A 21,272-nucleotide genomic window follows, 5' to 3' on the forward strand; every position below is an offset into this window, starting at 1 on the left:
TCCAAAATATAAAGATCCAGGATTATGAGTGCTCAGGATGACCTCCGACTGATTCTACCGTAGCTGCCTGTGAATGACATCTTTTTAAAAACAGCAGCATCAACACAGACGTACAGAGTTACAGTGTTTATTACAGTGCATGGTGTTTGGGTCATGTTTGGATCTGAAGCAGATGAGGACAAAAGGAGTGCTTGAAAACCAAAACCATGACTGTCACAGGTTTAATGGTGAGAGTGTGACATGATCAGAGGGCTGAGGGAGTCATGTGACCCATACCAGCAGAAATACATTCTGAAAAATGTCTTATTTATCTTTTAAAACCTCCATGATAATAATAATTTAAGTTTTAAACCATGTTGTCTCCCAAGTAAATGGAAAAATATACATTTAATAACTGATCAGTAAACAACAATATAAGTAATCTATGCAATTTACTGAACGTATCACAGGCATACTGCACACACAGATATTTGAGTGACATCAGAGTTAACAGGATGTCAAGACAAAAAAACGTAAGTGCTTAGTTTGCATAACAGGTTAAAGTAAACCAGGCGTCCTCGACCTCTCTGCATGATGGACTACATTACAAAAAGATATCTCGATACGCTCAGAAAAGAGGAAGTAGCACCCGTTACCTACCTAATCATCCACACATTAACGGTCACACAAACACAGAAAGACACTCAGTACAAGTTCAAACAAAATGCTATTGTAGAAAATAAAAGAGGAATCTGTCAGTAAAAAAAAAAAAAAGTCAACTTATGAGGTTTTTTTCGGATGCATGTCATGGTCTTCCTCTGAAAAATGATGGTTCAGCAATCATTCATATTCACAACTATTGTTAGCTGACCTTTCTATTTAACATTGCCGGAGAAGCACAAGTCATGTGGATGAAAACTTGGATTGTATATAAAAGTGGACGACATGCAGTACAGGTCATAAACCCCGCCTCCTCCATGTCAACAGAGGAGACATGGGTCAAACTATGCAGACTCTTGCTCTAAATGCCTTAGTTGTGAGCCCCCATCGCGAGAGGTGAAATTGGTTTCACTTGTGTGCAACAGGAGTAGGTGAGCGATGTCGTCCATTTTTATACACAGTGAAAAGTACAGGAAATAGCTTGAATTTGAAAGAGCCTTGAGTTTGTATTTTGTTTTGTCAAACTGCTGTTGTAAAGGTGTGTATTAATGACCTCTCACACTCTTTAGATGTCAAAGGAATGTATTGCCACTGTTCATTTCTTCTGCAGAAATCACATCCTCACACTTTATTTTGAAGGAAAGGCCAAAACAATCGCATCCTTCCCAGATATGCTCACATAAATTATTTGTACCCACTTCACTTCCCTAAAATACAAATAAAGAGTATACTACCACACCAAGTCTGCTGGTAAACGGATGCATAAGTTGTGAAACCAAATATGGATCAAAGGCATGACGTTTGGCACCTTACACCCTCCTGCGTGTGAGACCAGATGACTCGGTGCATTTTAACTGAACAAAAAGATTCTCTTTATAAACGCATGTAAGTCTCTTCTTTTTTTTTGTTGATATTGCACATCTTAAAGAACACTGAGGGAGATAACACAGTGTCATGTGGCATGACTGTGTAAACCATATTGACTCTAACCCTGGGATCTTATATTTTTATCACCCCGCCTCTCTTCGCCACACCGATTAACCCAAACAATCCTCTTCAAATGTCCACGGGACCACTTCCTCTCCTCTTCCTCTCCTCTCCTGTGAGTGAAACTGAACAGATTAGAGAGCAGGGAGTGACGGCAGGGCATTCTTCTGTGTTATGTTATCACACCGCTGAGAAAGAGGGTCCTGGTGCAGCTGATGACCTTCCAGCAGGAGGAGGAGTGGGGCAGGAACATGAGTTAGTTAAAGGAGAACAAACTGTGGAGGGCACGAGGCAACTGTCTGGTTTCAGAGGGTAAGTTGCGCACACCGGCTGCAGCATTAGACCCTGCCAGGCGTCATGCACAACAGTTCATCCTCAGTGAGAGACTCCTCCCCGCCGCACACACAAAGACACACGCAGAGTTTTAAGACTTGAAGACGTGCACGGCCCGCACCACGTACTGCCTGCAGATGGGGCACTCGCTCATCCTCTTTCCACACTTGGTGCAGGTGACCATGTGACCACATTCCAGCAGCACACAGTCAATGATGGCGTCCATGCAGATGCGACATAGGTTTTCATCTGCTGCCAGCTGAGTTTTGACACCATCTGCTGACAGAAAAAAAAAAATGTACTGTGATACTCTTACTCTGCAGAAAAAACAACTAAGAAGAAGTTAGAAGATTTTTTTTATGTACCATACTGTGGAAGCAGGTATTGCATGAACCAATGATGAATGATGTAATGAAGTGTAAGACATGCACATTAAGCAAAGCGGTGATTAACTGATTTAATTAATTATATGAGGTGATATCCTTGAATTTACTGTGCACTAAACGTATTATTCACTAAGTCTCTTTTAGTACAGTTATAAATTTAAAGTGTTTATTTTCAATAAAGGTTATTTGATCTTTTTTTTAAAAATGTTTTGAAGTGCAAGAAACAAATAAAAGGTGTATTTTTCCAGAGTGACCTTAAATGTGTACAAAGTGCAGAAAAAAAACTGAGTTGTATTTTTCCTAAACAACCTTAAATTGGTTGGAAAAGGAAAGACTGAACAGTTTGGAAAAAGAGGTTGTGTTTATACTCCTTGTTCAATCTTTTTCTTCAAGTCAAGTAATTGCACTTCTCATCTGTGCCACAGCCTGACCATTTAAACCTCACCAATATGCAAAAACAGGGCAACATTTAATCAGTGACTTAACTTTTATCACTTCTTCTGACTAAACCAAAAAAACCCCAAAAGAGTTAAACAAATGACTCCTGTACAGAACGTACCATAGCTAAATGTCGGATCGCTGATTGACAGCTCATCGGCCTAAACCTGACTCTGTTTGCCTGCATCTTGAACGACAGATACATTTAAGCCGATCGATGTTCTCCCTGTCTGCTGTCCCTCTACTTACAGCATGCTGCTTGACTATTAAGTGGGCTAATAAGATACAAGCTCTTTATGTCAACAAGAGATCCTTGAGGAAGATTCATAATGCAGTTACACCTGATGGAGGCATGCTGCCAGTGCAGTAATAGGAGGGCTCATCAAGAGATAAAAGCTCTCACAGAGTGCATTATTGACAGGAAGTGAAGCTGTCTGTCAAAATACAAAGAAATAATAGACACTGGGGGGAAAAAAAGCAGTGGCAAAATTTGAAGACACTGGATGATAATGGCTCAAGTGACCTTAATGTGATTATATATAGGATGAGAGAGAACTGAGAATACAGCTTCTAATTATCATATGGTCAATGTTGATGTTTATGAGGAGATGGAGCTGCAAGGTGGCTTCTTTTAATGTAAACATCTTACCTCCAACACCACTGTTGCAGAGAGGTGGAGGATATGCAACCACTTTATAGATAAAAAAAGGGGCAGTAGTAAAAAAAAACATCTATTAGTTTAGTGCCTTTACCCTTTAACTTAGAACAGCATCATTGAAATCACATGAAATTAAAATAACTACATTGTGTATGTTGGTTAAATATGTTAACATCAGTGTTCAAATTATAAGGCAGTGAAAACATTCTAAACGTGGAAGTATTATGCTAAAAAAACAATTACCTGCTGTTATGCTGACATTTTCCACTAAAAGAAAAAAAGAAAAGAAAGAAGTGTTTTTATCTCACAAAATGTTGTTGTTTAAAAAAAGGATAGGACTAGACAAAAACTAACTATTTCTCTTACTGGACTTTCTGTTCTGCTGGTTTTCTCTGTAGAGTCGATGCACTCGCTCCAGCAGCTCCCACTTCTCGCAGCAGCCGGAATAGTTGACAAAGTTCCTGGCGAGGATCTCTTTGAGCTGGCGGACAGAGAGGTTTTCTATTGCCTCCTCATTGTCCAGATCAGACAGCGAAGCCCTGATCCTCCTCTGCGTTGCCGGACTGACCTGCAATCCACAAAAGTAACAGGAGCTGTTGATTACCAACATTTTCTGCATCCCTGAAAGCCTCGTCATCACAATAATGTTTGTTAAAGGTCACATATTGTGCTAAATAATCTTCATCTTCATTTTTCTAACACTAATATGTTTACCTAGTCTGTTTAAAAAACCCAATTATGCAAAAAGTCCACTTTTCAGAGAGAGTGAGAGTGCTCAAACAGTCTGTATGGACATTTTCCCTTTATGACATCACAAAGGGCAGTGACCCCTCCCCCAGGTGGGTGACACTCCCACAGCAAGGTTTTTGCTCTGCCCTCTTAGTCTGCCTTCTCACTTTAAACAAATAGGTATGGGGCAAGAAAGCCCAAGCCACATATGCTTCCACAGGGAGGCGCAGTCAAACACAGCTCATTTACATTTAAAGCTACAGACACAGAAACAGCCTATTCTTAGCAGGGCTGAAATAGAGGGGTTTGTAGGTCAAATACAGGATATGGCAGGATTTTTACCAATAAACTTCAAAGACATGTTTTGTTTAGCACTGAGACTTACTGAAACTGGTTGAAGAAGATAATATGTGACCTTTAAAGTTATGAAAGAGCATCATACCTCCATCATATTTTCTGTGGGCTCCAGGTTCAAGAGGGACGCTGTTGGAGTGCCCTCATGTTCCTGTTTGAGAACAAATCAACAACATACATTTCATGTCCACCTTTAAAATCACATCATTTTACCATTTAATCTAAATAAATAATGTTTCTCCTTCAGCATGTGCTGTTAAAACTAAGTGTTGACTGCAGATTAGAGGCCTTTTCCATTCCTTAACATGATTGATGACTTTTTTTTTGTGCCCCATTACAATGTAGAATTTTATGTGCTTCTGTATCACTATCAACGCCACGAAACAATATGACTTCACAGCTCTCTGTGATCTCATTCTTTAAATTGCTACTGTTCGGATATCTAATAAAAGAATCGAGACTTTGTTGTTGCTCTAACTGCACACTTAATTATTCTCTTTGAAGGGGGAGGTCAGCATTTTGCTGGATGAAAGAAGAATAAATGAAGCAGAACAGCAGAGACGGTATTTGGCGTGAAGCTCTGTTAATCTCAGCCATTTATGCGCTTTAGAGAGAAGAAGTTATTCTTTCATCTGCTCCACAAAAGAACTGAAGCAAGTTCAAAACAGTGTGATGTCATGCTGCCTCAACACTATAAAAAAAGTGGAATCTTCTGTCCCTTTTTCAGCAGACCTGCACTGGAGTTGTGTTAATAATGTATAGTTCAAACATCAGGCTTGTACGCAGGCTGAATTCCTCCGACACACAAAGAGGAGCACGAGTCCTGTTACACAAAAAGTGCTAAACCTCTGTGGAGCACAAATGTTCTTTGACTTCATGTTAGACATCAGTCTACCAACTGTACCGTGTGGAAGTAAAAAAATGAAACGCATTTAAAGAACAAATACTTCCGTAAGGCTTTCAAAGCTGCTGAAGACATTACTATTTAAAAAATAAGGGGTTATGAAAGGTTTAATCGTTGTTCCAAATCAAATCATCAATAAGTATATTGGTAAATATTATCCCAGTGTAGATCAGAGTTTTGTCTTTCAATGTCACGATTCTAGGATTTAGTCACCCCCAGAGTTTTGGCACTTTCGTAGACCAAATCATTATAAATGGTGGACACCAGCCCAGTAGAGTTTTTCTGAAGGTTTAGCCAAGTGTCAAGTGGATAAGAGGATAAAGGAAATCCCCATCACGCCACAGACTGCTGGTCTCAATTGTAAATACAAAAACCAAGAAAAACCCAGGAAGAGAATATCGATCCTTTAGTTATTGAAATGAATGTAGTTCATCTCTATTACACAAATTTAGAAGTCTCAAGTCCCCCAGAGGCCAAGGTGGCATGGTCATATTATAGGCTGGAGTTTTGTAATGACACCATATTGGAGAACAGTCACATAACTTTACAACTGCACTTCTATGTGGTTTCACTAGCGCCTGTTCTATCTGACTACAAGATGCAGCAGCTTCCTCATTACACCCGGTTTGAAAAGTTTTTACCAGAAAGTACCAGAGTATTTCTGGTTAAAATCAGAGAGTGCAAGACGCTGAAGTCTGATTGTGGAATTCAAGGTTTTTTTTTTGCTATACCAAATACATTTTGAAAGTATTTAGGTCATTAAAAAGTTAAAAAATAACACAATATTAAGCTTTGCAGTGGAAGAATTTTTTGTAGCACAAATACATTTCTCCTGTGACTTGTTTATCTGGCATATGAAAAACTTCCCATGCAAGAAAATCACAGTTGGAATAAAAAAAGATGGAGTGTGTTGGGTGTGAGAGAAGGGATGTTCTGTTGTGTTTCTGCTGTCAGGCTGCAGCTGTGACGCTGTGGGGAGTTCTCAACCTGTGGGCCTGTTACATAACAGACTCAGCCATGTAACCGACCTAAAAAAGGCAAAGAGCTTAAGCTGCATCGTTGGCTAGTCTAACGGTTCTGCGCACACACACACACACACACACACACACACACACACACACACACACACACACACACACACACACACACACACACACACACACACACACACACAGCTGTTTTCAGCTGTCACGTTTGCATGCTGCTGAACACTGTGCTGCAAATCTTCTTCTGTGTGAATGGAGGAAAAAAATGAAGAAATAAATATTGAAGACATATTTAGCCTAACCCAAAATACAATAAAATAACATCTGACATAGGAAGAGATAAACAAGAGGGTGTTTGTCAGTTTGTAGGAAGATCTCCCGACTTTAAACAGTCAAACCGAAACTTGTAAAGAAGCAGATTTCACCTTTGAATTTTAACGATCTTTGATAGAATGAGGACAGATGTGATGGAAGTATGGCATATGTAACTGAGGAGAGAAAACGTAACACACACACACACACACACACACACACACACACACACACACCTGGCTGGTGGTCCCTGAGCTGTCACTGGGGCTGAGCACGTCTCCCTGAGAGGCGGAGATCACAGACTGTTCAGAGGCGGAGCGTGTGGCAGAGGGAGGCGAGGCAGCCTGCGAGTTTGGGAGCGAGTGCAGACTGTCCGTGTCGTCATCCCCCCCTTCATCCTCCCCCTCCTCCTCCTCCTCCTCCTCCTCCTCATTCGTGTCCTCCTCCTCCTCCTCTTCATCTTCTTCTTCCTCCTCGTCCTCCTCCTCCACCATCGGTCTTGGGGTTTCCCTCGTCCCTTGATGACACAGCACCAGGTCCACCAAGTCCTCCTTCTCCCTGCATGTGTCCGTGGGGATGTTACGCAGCAGCAAGTACTGGCGCAGGTCTTTAACTCTCAGCTGCATGAGCCGAGGCCTCTGGAAGGCGGTGCCACGCAGAAGGTGGCAGGTGGTGCAGCAGCGCAGGTTCTCCTGCAGCACTGAGCATAGGGCGCAGAAACTCTTCTTGCAGTCACAGCAGATGTGCTGAAGGAGAGACGAGACGAGATCACAAACTATTTTAAAACTGACTGAGGAAACATTTTCGACACCATTTAAGAAACTTCATTATTTCAAAAACAGGCATTCAGCGTTAGCCCAGTAAACTATTTATCCATGTTACTTTTCATGAATAACTTAAGCATCTTCTGAGAATCCTTTCAAAGACTTAAATGATAAATAATGGGCGAAATGATGGAGGCGTAGTCACTGAAGCTTCTGTTTAAATAAATAACACAAAAGTCCCCATTTATATTCAAATGAGTAATCAGTAACGTCATTACTTTCCTTGTTTTTACTGACTTGCACTACATCATAAAAGGGACGCGGGTGATAATAGAGGATCAGAATAAATTAACTTCGAGCACAATTTCAGTCATGATAAAACTTGCGCATTTCACAATTATTTTTCTTCGGAATCATTATTCTAATCATCGTGATTAAAATAGTTCTGATTGATATTAAAAAAGAGTGGATGGAACTAATCATCAGCATGATGATTTTGCACGTTATCTTTTCCTGCATATTTTTGTCATATGTTGGGAAGAGCACCAAAACCTCTTGTTCATAATCCATTTAGTCGTGTCGATCAGCAGAAAATGTATCATCATTCATTAGTTGTTTCTTTAACACGCATATGACAAATGACAAAACATTTGTATTCAAAAGCTTCTTCAATATGTTGGTCAGTTGCATTGAAATTTGGCTGGATATGGAAACCAGACTGAGATGACATCAAAACCAAAATTTTAGTGTCAAAACCTGACCTGGGACTGATGTCAAAAGCAGATATTGGATTCAAATTAAAAACACAACATTGTATTTAAGTTCACTGCCAACACTGGATAAAAAAAACTGACTTGTTTTTGAAAATGAAAACCAGATCCATTGTTCAGTGTTAGACCATCTTCAAAACCTGTCACTGGATTTGAGCCAACATTTCTCTCACCCTGGCTGACTCTGTCTGACTTTATCCATTGATAAAGAGGCATAAGATCACCAAATAAATCTAAGAAAAACACAATTTTAGAAAAAATAATAAGAATTGCTTAATTATACACTGATGTTGCTGGTTAATAGCAAAAAAACAAGCCATCGGAATATGTTCTGTTGGGAAAATAATAATTGGTATTTCCTATTAAATTTATTCAAAATCTATGATTGAAAATGTAATATGGCATCATTTTTGACAATAAAATGTACAAATGTATTCATAGAAGAAATAAATCTTGTGATAATTATGAATAAAACAAAGGCTCCATTTCACTTTGGGATCGTGATTTTATTGATAGACAGTCAGCTGTCTTTGGTGAATCCCCTCGACAAAGACAAGCATTAGAAACTATGTGCTCTGTAACTTCTTAGAAAGAATAAAGAAAAAGAGAAAAAGCTACGAGCGATTCCTGGTGATGTTTGACATTTCACAGTCTTCACACTGCCTCCCGATAGAGAGCAGACAGTAGATTGACACTTCAAATGTGCAGAAAGCAGGTCAGCCCGTCTCTGAGCAATTCCTTATCACTTCTCACAAACATGTTCTGGTCCACCAGTAGCATATTTCCAACAACACCACCACATACTTTTCTTCAATAGTTTAGTTAATCCCCAGACGCTTTTTTTTAACACTATAAAAATATCACGCTGACACACTAATGTGTGTGTCCAGGGAGTCAGGGGGAGTGTGTGTATGTGTGTGTATGAGGATAAAGTGGTATAAAAGTAAAAACAGCAGTGATTCATCAGTATCTCTGAGCGTTTGACTTCCAGACAGACAGAAATACTCTGCCATTTAACTCAAATGCCACAGTGAATATGCATGGTGAGTGTTCTCAAAGACAGAGCCCGGGGGATCTGCAATTAACATCATTGGAAAGACGAAAAGAAAAGTAGAAACTGTCTCAAATAAATGGCAGATATGTTACCTGTCTCTGCCCAGAGCAGTCATTAAAATGAAGCCATCTGAGAAGTTTCCCCAGGAAATCCCATTATACTGACGCTGTTAACAACTAAAGACACAAATATTACTCTGAAAGGTAGTAACTAGAGTTGGTAGTTTTATATAGTATATTTAGCTCTGAAAAAAAGCTAAAAGATGAGACAAAGTGGCAAAGGTTGGTGCTGCTCAAAGGAAACTTACTGGCTTCCTAAAAGTCTCTCCTGCTACGATATACCTGTAAACTGCATACATGATGATGCTGTGAAACAGTATGTGTTCAGCCAACCTACATCATAAAAAATAAACAAATGTGTCCTGAGAGAAAAACAATAATGACCCCGTAATTATGAATGTCGGTGTTTCCTTGAATGCATCACGGAGACCCTGCTCACAAGTGCACGCAATGATTACATAATTCAGTGGAAGAGAACGCAGCTGACTAAACCTTGACTGAGAGGGATTACTGAAGCAGGTTTACTCTCTGCACGTTGATTTTTTTTTTTTTAAATGCTGACATGAAATGAAAGCAGGCAAACAGTCCAAACAAACAGTTTATCTTAGAGAAACCTCAGCATCAACAGAGCAAGAGTATGTTTTGTCTAAAAAGAAAAAAAAATAATAACAACAACATTCAGTTTATAGTTTAGTTTACCTTGCGTCTGAAGACAGAGAAAGCCAGTCCACAGGCTTTGCAAAGCTGTCCGGCACTCCCTGAGCTGGTGGGTGGGTAGGTGGAGTACCCAGCACTGGGGGCGAAGCGGAAGGGCCCGGCCCCTGCTCCGAACCCAGGTTGCTGCGCCCGCACCGTGCCCGTACCCATCACCTCGTTCAGCAGCCCACAACATGATGCCCACATGGACGAGGCCCCTGCCTAAAGAATAAACACAAAAAACCACAACCTTTTAGGAGACACCTTATGCATCTTCTTTCGAAATAGAAGGAAATTAAATAAATGTATTACAGTGCCTCAGTGGTATTATGTGTAATGGACACCTGAATGTATTTGGACTTGATTAAAAGGTTAAACTTACAAATGTATCCTATTCAAATGAATCCTTATGCATTAATTGCTACGAACCCTGATAACCAGTTATGAAGTCTTAACATATTTAAACACTTGCAGTTGGGACTGTATTTTATATTTAATTCCAATGCATTGAAAATATTTCACAATAAAAGACGAAAATGAGAATTACTGAATCAAAAAAACAACGGCGAAAAGTCTGAGGTGTTTGGTTGCATCATGTCCTCCTGTGTTCCTCATTACAAAGTGTTTCCTCACTCCTCAAACCATCTTTATTGATGACATGTATGGATTGTGGGATAGGGCTGTGGGGGTCACATTATTATTGCTTTGTTTCTTATTTAAAGCACGTGTTTGAATGTGGCCTGTCAAGGTTGTGTCTTCTCTTCTCTGGTGTTGCAGGCACATGGAAGAGGTAGGTAGGTAGGTGTGGCTGTCCAATCAGCCTGACTGACAGTACCCGGGCCCAATGCTCGCAGTCACTGTAAAAGTCAGCTTGTTTGATTACTTCATTGCCCTTTTCTATCTAACGAGTGCCCAATACAATTTTCACCACTGACTCTAGTGTCTCTCCCTTTAGTTGCCATTGCTTTGAGCAGGACATGACAACTGATTGATTCATTTTCATGCTTATCAAATAAATTATTGACTTGTTAGCTAATGTATTAATGTTTCTGTATCCCCCTCACTAGAATCCTTAATAATGATGTAACACCACAGTCCTCTGCTCAATGACACCATATCAAACTGAAGAAGACAATCTTCCATTATTGAGAGAGAACATCGAGCAAGCAAGTGAATGAGGAAGCGAGAGTACGGCTGAGCGATACAGTATCATGCAGCACATTATGTAGAGTGCTCTTTACCAGCCTGTGAGGTTTCAGATAATGACACACAAGCAGACTCTAAAAGCTCCAATTAATGACAAGAGTTTAAATTCCTCCGCCAGTCACTGCATGATTCTTTACAATTTGATGCACAAAAAAAAAGCCACAGAGACGACGAGAAGTTTCCCCAACTCTTAACCACACTTCCAACAACTTGTGGTCGACATTATGTTGCGTTTATGTCCTCGGGAAAAAAAGGAAACTCATCCTGCACAGTTAATTGTGAGCGTTCAGAGTCTGATGGATCCGTTTGCTGACCACGAGGCCGGACGCTAGACGAGAGAGAGCAAAGATGGCGTGATGGGAGCCGCGTCTCCTTGGAGCATACTGATGAGGAGGGAGGGAGGTAGAAAGAACAGCGAGCAGAGAATATGTCTTCTGTTGTCCCCTCCTCCTCCTCCTCCTCCTCCTCCCTCGTCCTCCTCCTCCGCCGGCCTGCAGAATCAATAGCTGACATGAGCATAATGTAAGCCCTCTGTGCTTCCTGGCTCTCTGTGAGGGGAAAACAATGGGATTCACAGGGCATCGCCACTTCTCTTCTTTGCTCTGACTTGTCACAAACACCCTGTGATCTGACCTCACCCATCTGCTTAGGGACCGCTTATGTAAGCGCAGGAATGAGCAACTATATGTGGAGTCACAGTGAGGAAGAGGAGGGGGAGGGGGGGGGAGGTTTTCCCCCTGCTGCAGCGAGCCAGCCAGGACGTATTTCGAAAGGTTAGACGCGTCATTACGTTGGAAATGTTGAATGGTTTCGCTGGATGGATTACCTACAGGCCAAGGTGGCACCTTTAAAACATCTTGTCTTTTCACAATAAAGTCCCAAAATCCAACCAAAAAAAAAAAAAAAAAAAAGGAGGCACCAACACAGAAAATCAGGGCTGATTTATATTTTTTCAATTTATTCTTGTCGTTCTCAGTTTTGCAATCTGGACTGAGAAGCACCACTATTGAACTTCCTTATCGTCCATCGTGCAAATCATTCAAGTAATTCCGGCCTTCGTGACATCTGTCGAGTCAAGACAAATTCAATTGCGCACGTTCACACAAAGAAACGTAAAAGCTTTTATTATGAAAATAATAACTGCTCCAATAGCCTTTGCGTCCTGCTTCACAAGGAGCCGTTTTCAGCGCTTACTCAGCTTATGCAAAACCGTCTATTTGAAAACATCAACACCGCTATACTACAATTACTCTAAATGCACAGATTAATAATCTGAAACACAGAAGGAACTTAAAACATAAATAGAGCATTCAGATCTTATGTTATTTCCATTCAATGCTCTTTACCCAAAAGCCAAACACCTTCCAGTCGAATGAAACGCTTCCTAGCTTCCCTAAAATACGTTTGTTAGCGTATAGACTAACCTGTCCATCTGTCCAATGGGCAACTCGGCTGATATCACTCAGCTGTTACAGCACTCAGTCTCTAAGTATTCTCTGTGATAATACACTGAAGACAAAACCTACACAACTTATAAAGGCTAGAAGCTGTAAATGTTAAGATAACAGTGTGTACTGTATCATGTATTTGTCTATACTAAGTATTGGCTTATCATTATGTTCTCTAGTTTTATTCTCACATTAAAACTATCTTCTGTAACAACTTCTTCCCTCGGCATAAACTTGACCTGATGTTCAGATGCTTAAAAAGTTAGAGACATCCTCCCTCATATGGTAGTTAAAAAACAACAACAACCAATAAAAAGGAATATTTACTGTGTTCTGCAAGACGAACTTCTGCTGCTGTCTGCCAATGATATCAGACTTATGTGGCCATGAGCCAGCAACATGAATTCCCTCTGTCGCTTCAATTAGCACACTGTAAGCTCTGCAGGCAGGGAGTCCCGAACAAACAAGGGACAAGAGAAAACATCACATGGACCACATTGTTTTTTTCCCCCCCTTAGACAACATACAGTTCCCCCATGGCTTCATCACTTAAGCTGTGCCTCCAGGGAAGCAATTTTGTTTTTATGTATTTGTCCTTCCAGTCACCTTTGGAAGCGCTGAGTGACGGAATAATTTAGATATTTCTCACTTGGCTGCTGGATTTTTAACATCAAACGGGAGCTGCCAGCAGCCTCAAGTCTGCGCACAAACAACCACTGAGAGGACAGAAAGTAACCGAGGTACAGATATAAATAAAACAAACGAAGGAGGAGGAAGACGAGCAGGCCTCATGTGGACTAACAACAATCTCTGACCTCATAAAATCTGCTTTCCAGAATCGCATCTCAAAAATTGCCCTGAATCAGAGACATCAGTTACCATATGGGACATGATGGAGTCTAAATGGGTCATGTTGAGCCGGGATGTTTCTCTTAAACTGAATCAAGCCTGACAACACGACGACTCTATACCTTCATTTGAACAATATGAAGACACTTCACGTGAAGTTTCCTGCATGCTAACGGTGTAATGTCATTCATTGTATCACCCTCTTTACTATCATCCCATCATCCGCTGCTTCCATTGTGCATTTTATTTCCTCTTTCTTTTTTTTCCCACTGGCATCATTGTGTCACTCATACCGACAGAGAGGAATTCAGCTGCATCACTCTTGAGCCCAAGGAGTAGTGTTGACGAAAAAATTAATTAATGACTTTAATGTCTTTCCCCTTTGACAATAAATGCATACTTCTCTTTCAATTTCACCCATACACACACTTCAATGAAGACGGGTATGTGCACCGAAAACATGAAGCTGCCACCAGTAGTCTGGATTTGTGTCCGCAAAATAACAGACTTACACGGTTTACTGCAAAGGCAGGGGAGGACTTTGTGGAGGATTTAGCCTGGAGAATTCTTTTGATGCATTAATAAAGAGATGTATTTCTGCTGCACAGACTATCCTGCAATATAAAAACATGACTGGTCTAATTTAGCGCCACAACAAGAATCTGCTGTGCCCTCTGGACTGTCGTTATAGCTTCTGATGTCTTGATCTACTTTAGAAGAAGTCTGTTTATGGATTTATCATAAGCTGCTACGCCCGGCTGCAGTGCTACGTCGTATAGTTTCATCTTAGATTTGTGAGTATTTGCATCCCGGATGTACAGAATAAGCCGGAAAATTAAATGGTAAGAGGAAATGTGAATGTATCATACAGTATGTGATAAATTAACATCTCTATAGGTCTATCCCTGATTAAAAATGGCTTCGTTAAAATACTGTACAGCACGGTTTTCCATTTCAGATGTATGCTTGTACCCACTTTAGCCAACGCTGTTCCACAGGGGCAGAAAAGCTGCTTTTCAATTTAAAGCAGATTAGTCAATAAACATCTCGTCCATTTTGATTCCCGGGGACACAGTGAGTTATGATGATGGGCTTTAGGAAGATGAACTATGCTGCCCTCCAAAAGTGAAAAATGGATGACCCCAGTGCATAACAAATATTACAAGTAATGATGATGAAGCACCAGGAAATACACATTATCTTTGCTTAAGTGTGGGTGATGTGTTTAATGCTAAATTCGTGTGTGATCCGATGTCCTTTTTGGTTGTTTCAGCAGCAGAAAATGTACCTACAGTAAATGATCGTGCCCTTTAGCCAAAAAACAAAACAAAACATGAGTAACACTTAAGGTTTCACCCACTGCTTTAATGTTTCTTCTCTCATCTTCATCGTTTTCAGCTCCTTGTCGGTACAACGTGAGAAACGTTGTTCGCTCAAAGTAACAGGAGCTGCAGAATTTTTTGATTTTCATGCAGAGTGGAGGACAGAAGCCAGACTAAAATAACACGAGGTGATAAACTGCTGGACAATTCTTTCTGTCATTTTTGAAAACGTGCAAATATTAAATGCGTTTCAATAAAGTCAACTATTTTGTAAATACTAAATACTCTAGGTGGTTTAAAACGTAAGGTATCCTTTTTCACCTTCAGGGATGTTTAACCTTCAGCTACAAACAACATCTGACCAGCCTGAACGGAGCAGCCGGCTACTTAGTTTGAAGCTGCTGCTCAGGGGAAACCCTCAGTCCTTGCTCATCAAATTCTGTCTCTTACTCTGAAATGGAGCAGGACTGACAGAATAGATGCTTCAGTGCATGTTCATCACAGGTAAATATAAGCATCATGCTATGAATGTAGCCTACTTAATTATCTAGCATCTCTTGGTTTAAGGGGGTTTAATGGCAAACTGACAAACATTGATGCCACTTGTATTGTAATCTTCATAATGCATGTGCACAGTACTAATGATGATGACGTGGATGATAAAAGTAGTGACAGCCCTGTCTCCACCTCACCTTTCAGCGTGACTCTCCACAAACCTGCCGCCACCACGGCACCAATGACATCATCGCCATCATCTTCATCGTTATCAGTCCTCAGAGCTCGAGCTCACAGACAGCACCATCATCTGCTTTTTCTATGCTGCAGCACAAACGCACACACGCACACACGCACACACACACACACACACACACACACACACACACACACACACACACTCTCTCTCTCTCTCTCTCTGCACAGAGCGGAAGGAGACTCCAGCTCGGTTGGACCTGAGAGGTGAATCTCTCTTCATCCCATCGAGACATCCCCCAAACATCCCCCTCACTCTGTCTGGATCTCATTAGAGCGGATTAGAGCCTGACGATGAATGGACGTCTCTGCAGCGGCTTTAGTCCACTGAACTATCACTCTGGGGTCACAACAGGCTCATTAAAAGGCTACTGTACATACTGTTTATCAGGACGACTAGAGACCTTGCCATGGTTGCACGCTTGCCCGGAAATAAAAAATAAATAAATCAAACCAAGAGGGTTGCAAGTGCAGCAGGGAGGGAATATGAATATGACAAGTTCAAATCAAGCATGAACTGTTCCGTATAAACGAGAGCCTGTTGATATGTTTCCATCCAAGTGCACACAAACACATTTAATTGACAATTGCATCAAGGTATCCCCTGCCTGTAGGTGCAGTCTCGCGACTGTAACAACACAATTATGCACTGTCAGTACATACGAATCACAAATGAACCGCAGCATCACCACGTACCTTCATTGCACCTCCCGTTTGAGGAATCTGCCGAGTAGAGTCAGGACGACGACCATTGCAAACGCACAGGGAATCAAACCATTACGTCTTCCCTCTCTCCAGCTGCCTGCCTGTGTGTGTGTGGAGTAAGCATAACGTAATGGCTAGCAGAGCCGCAGCCAACCACAGCGCGCACACAGAAGCTGGTATCTTTAGCAGCCAATCCGCCTGAACACACAGCGGCGGAGTGGGCGGTCAGTGCGCGTGCGTAAAGACGCATGTGTGAGCCTGACAGACGCATCATGCTATTTTCACAGCAAAGGGTTATGCTGTGGTGAATTAGCATTTTTTTCCCCTTCTATCAAGTAGTCGTTTCTTATGGCAAGAACATCACTGCATCTGACATGAGTCAAGTATGAGTATTAAAGGGATATTTTTAGCTTCTTTTTTTTTTTTTTTTTTACTAAGCCTATTTAAAAACATTCTGAATAATTAGAATTTTTGTTGCAAAGGAAAAAAATATGAATGTTTTTTTAATTATTATTCAGACTGAGGAGAACTCACGTTTTTTTGTCATGGTTTAAATTTAACCGAAGGGTGGATTATCCCTTTCGCCTTCCACATGCACGGTTTGTTTTGTACCAAAACTAAATGCGTCCACAATCTTATTTACCGCCATATTTAGCCGACAGTGCGTGTTTGCATGTGTGCATGGCTGTGACAGAGCGCGCGCTGTCTGCAGTAAACAGATTAAAGGGGTTTTCTTCCATATAACGTCAGTGCCGCTGCCGACCCGCAGGGGGCGGCAGATAGTGCTTTCACCCCACCATATCATTTATCAATGAGACGTAACAGAGCTACAGGCGAGGAAGGCAGCTCGTGCTCTTCATTATGCTCTAACTGTGTAATGCAGCTGAAATCAAACAGACTTTTTAACTCGTGCAGATGTTGGAGCACTCCTACACGAGGCAAAAATAAATAAATAAAAACTTTTAAGGTGACGATTAATCACAATGATGCAAATGGGAGTTTTATGCTGCTGCCTGAATCACTTTAGATTCTATGCTGTTTGCACAACATCAAACAGAGAGCCTACTATGTTGATTTTAATAGCACAAGCACATTAAAAGATGTGTGGGGGCCTTCAGGCCAACAGTGACACACTTTACAGCTCCAGATTTGGCCTGAATATTCTGTCCCGGGGCTCAAACATCAAAGTTGTATTGAAGTATTAATGTGGGCAAACTTCTTTTTCGTTTGAAAGAAGCAGACACATTACCTGTGAGGGTGCATTTAGCTTTGATTTGATTTTTATACAACATACCACTTCACCGTATTTTAGAAAGGTTGAGCAATGCACACTGTGCCATATTGACCTATTTATAAAGGGGAAATCTGCAGCCACCTCATTTCATTCAAGGCAAGCAGGTTTATTTTTAAAGAGCCATCAGCACTGAAAACTTTTTTTTAAATGTACATCAACGTTTTCCTTTTTTAGGTAAATCTTCTGAAATATGTCAGCTTCTAATCTCTCATAAGTGGGACACGTTTACTGGAAAATGTACATTTCTAATTCTGATAAATGGATCTGTCAACGTTTTAAAGACATTGAATGTTGGGATTTTGATGAAGCTTTAACCAAAGATTTCAAACGTACCCCAGATCAGATCAGAAATACTTTACTGATCCCAGGGGGAAATGAGGTTATTGCCATTGCTCAACAACACAATACAGAAGTATAGAGATAATTTAGACTGTAAAAAAAATAGAATAGAGATAAATAAGCAATAATTACCAGGAAAGACTAGAATAATAAGCGATGCAAAAGCGCTACAGAGCACTATGAATCCAGTTTAAAAAGTCAGTTAACATGATGACATTATACTGCTGTTGCACCAAATTTGCAAATTGTACATATATGTTGATGCACAGGATAATGTGTGTTATTATATATTTAACATCATAAACTCATATCTATTTCAGAAGTTCATCAGGCAACACACTTTCACATTAGATAATCAGGGATTGTGGCAACATGTGCCCAGTCAGAGATGTATCCTATGACATGTTCATCCTATAGTTTAGAATAACAGAAAGCAGTGATGATACAGGACTACAAGTAACATCACAAGAAATATTTTAAAATATATGAATGATTATGAATTGTAAAATCACATCCCACAACCCAGTAAAAATAAGGCAACCATTATTTAAAGCATTAATATCGTGGTGGTTTTTCTTTTGTTTGTTTTAGGTACTGCAGCACCCTCAGCCCCATACACTTACTGTGACCTTTTGTCCCATTTGACAGTAATGTCTATGAGCCTTTCACATGTTATGTGATTTTATGGAGAAGCAGAACAGTCTTGATGCTACACTGAATGTTGTCAGTACAACCATTTTTGGACTTTTTTACATCGTGACAGAGCACTGACTCAATGGTTATAGTGTTAATTTACCGACATGAACTGTGAACAATGTGGTAAACAGCTTGTTGCTTTTCAACTGAGTCAGATGAGAAACATCTGCCACATCCGTTGAAATGTTTAAAGATCCCCTGTTATAGCTCTTCATCGTTTCTCATCAAACGTCAGACCATCAAGAATAAATGTAATGTTCTTCAGACTCAAGTTTGAGAGTAAACTCCGGAAAAGCCAAAAAGTGATGTTTGAGATTTTTGTGAGGTGTTTGTTGGTGCCAGATGTTTCCAGATAGTATTAACAGTGTATTCAGCTGTTAGATGCTGTATAAAGAATCTGAAACCATAAAAGGCCCATTAGTGAAGCCAAATTATATACAAACAGTAAGACACCACATACTGTATCTGTTTAAAACCCAAATAATCAGTTTAGATACATCTTGACGCAGCCCTCAATAAATGAGACTTTGTTAGTGTTAACACTTTTTTTTAAATCAATTTTTAAAAAAAAAGTTTCCTCACAACTTTTCCATGAAGTGAAATCTTCATCATCTTTTTCTTTGACACACATTGTTTCACCAACACATTCAGGTTTGTTTGAACGTTATTAAGAGGCTTTCTAGATAAAAGATTGCAGAAAAGAAATAAATTAGATCAGTCTGATTTTTTCCTAAAATATTTTAAAAAGCAGATAAAGTTTTATTTTGAAAAACGTTAATCACCCTGGTAAAAATGATCCACTTTCATTTCCTCCTAAATGTTGACACTTGAGAAAATGGATTTCATTGACTACCTCATTAAAAATGTCACCTACAGTCCATTCTTTTGGAGTGAAGGAACAAGGGAAAAGCCTTACTTTTAAAATATTTTCAAGAGTGTCACCATGTGCATTTTCAGCAGTTTAAAACATTTTCAATTAGACATAAGACTGAAAATCAGACAATCTCTAAATTTGACAAGTCAGAAGCAGAACATATTTGTCCATTTATTATTTATAAATTATTGAAGCGCTTATTTATGGCAGAGGATTAGGGCCACTGAAAAAATATTTTTTTTTTTTTTTTTTAGGATTCTGACTCTAAAAAAGTCAGTCTTTTTTTTTTTCTGTCCATAATGTACTGGATCCGGTCTGCCCGATCTGGCTCACCCACACCCAAACAAACACACATGCACCTACTACACCTGACAGACAAGAGGAGTGACAATGACTGGGAATAAGTAGGAAAATATGCCCACTGCCCAACAGAAATGTAGTTTTGCTTATGTAAATTATGTAATCTGAATTTCATCTAGAGAGAGAGAGAGAGAGAGAGAGAGAGAGAGAGAGAGAGAGTGCATCGAAGGATCAGACCTCAGGTGGGAGATGACTCAAAGGCATTCTGGTGATTTTGCAATATGCAGATATATTACAGCATACTGACACCGAAAAAAAACACCGAAAAAAACTCTGGATGGCTCATGTGTGTCTCTTCTTTTAATCAGAGTGTAAAAGTTAAAGTCATTCACAGTTTAAAAAGACAATTTGACTGTGTTTACTGTCAATTTACTGTTGCCTACACAAACAAAAAATAATGTATATGTAGGCCTAATCTTCTTCCGTGCTTAAATTATTACACTTTTTGAGGATTTGTTTTCTGTTCAGAAGCATTTAACTCCACACACTCCCCTATGTCCTTTTTAAAATGACATTTTGGACCTACAGAGTAAAACTTTCTTCTCACACTGACTGTCATTGCACCGTGCTTTGTTCCCACAGCTGCTCACCATTCTAAGCCTGTTGCACAATGTATCTGATACTTCATCTGATCAGTTAATCTGTTTCTACTTATACAGTTCATGAGAACAGTCATCCACATTGTGGAAATGATGGGGATAAAAATTTACACATATACGGGAAACCTTTGCGTAACATTTGGATGGAAATAGAAGAGAAAAACCGAAACACAATACACTCTTGGGGATTTTTTAAAAATTCTTCTGGGTGTTTATTGTCAGTCCACTTTACAAAGTAACGTTGGATGAAAACCAGATGACAAGTTCAGACTATGTGAGGGGTAATAGCATCTACTGTGGGAGAATGTCCAAAATTCCTCCAAGATTGTGCAACATGAACAAATACTCCCCCATTACACCTAATTATCAGCCGCGATTACTACAGGCCACACATACACACACACACACATACACACACACACACACACACACACACACACACACACACACACACACACACACACACACACACACACACACACACACAGGCCAGATGTAGTTGGAACATATCCTTTGCGTAAAATGTAAACGCTTTAGTAACAAATTGAATTTCCAAAGAATCAGTCTCCCATAAACGTTCATTTGTTTTTCCTTTGAAGACTGTGAACATCTGCAGGCCTCGTACCTTAAGTTTCTCATGCTGAGGACAGAAATATTTAGGCAGAGTAGAAGATGGTCAGATTTGATTCCAGTTAACAAAAAGAAACCGAGTTACTTCTTGTCAGCACATGCCCTGCCAACTATACTCTGTACTACCAATA

At 40.1% G+C, this 21,272-nt stretch overlaps 1 protein-coding gene across 5 annotated transcripts; it reads right to left on the reverse strand.

The window, feature by feature from the left end:
* Window positions 1-113: 113 nt before the first annotated feature.
* rnf34b (ring finger protein 34b) lies at window positions 114-16,555 on the reverse strand. 5 transcript variants are annotated; one of them, XM_079363879.1, is made up of 8 exons: window positions 16,341-16,555; window positions 10,073-10,291; window positions 6,963-7,472; window positions 4,613-4,675; window positions 3,808-4,009; window positions 3,685-3,708; window positions 3,433-3,474; window positions 114-2,235 (listed from the first exon to the last, which is right to left on the reverse strand). In XM_079363879.1, the coding sequence occupies exons 1-8, from the start codon at window positions 16,344-16,346 to the stop codon at window positions 2,051-2,053; spliced, it is 1,251 nt and encodes a 416-aa protein (XP_079220005.1). In that variant the 5' UTR covers window positions 16,347-16,555; the 3' UTR covers window positions 114-2,050. The 5 variants fall into 5 exon arrangements, with proteins under 5 accessions (XP_079220005.1, XP_079220004.1, XP_079220007.1 ...); XM_079363878.1 differs by having other exon boundaries at window positions 114-2,238; XM_079363881.1 differs by lacking the exon at window positions 3,433-3,474.
* Between the last annotated feature and the right edge of the window lie 4,717 nt (window positions 16,556-21,272).

The sequence above is a fragment of the Symphodus melops genome (assembly GCF_947650265.1).
Source record: "Symphodus melops genome assembly, chromosome: 16".
Classification (NCBI taxonomy): Eukaryota; Metazoa; Chordata; class Actinopteri; order Labriformes; family Labridae; genus Symphodus; species Symphodus melops.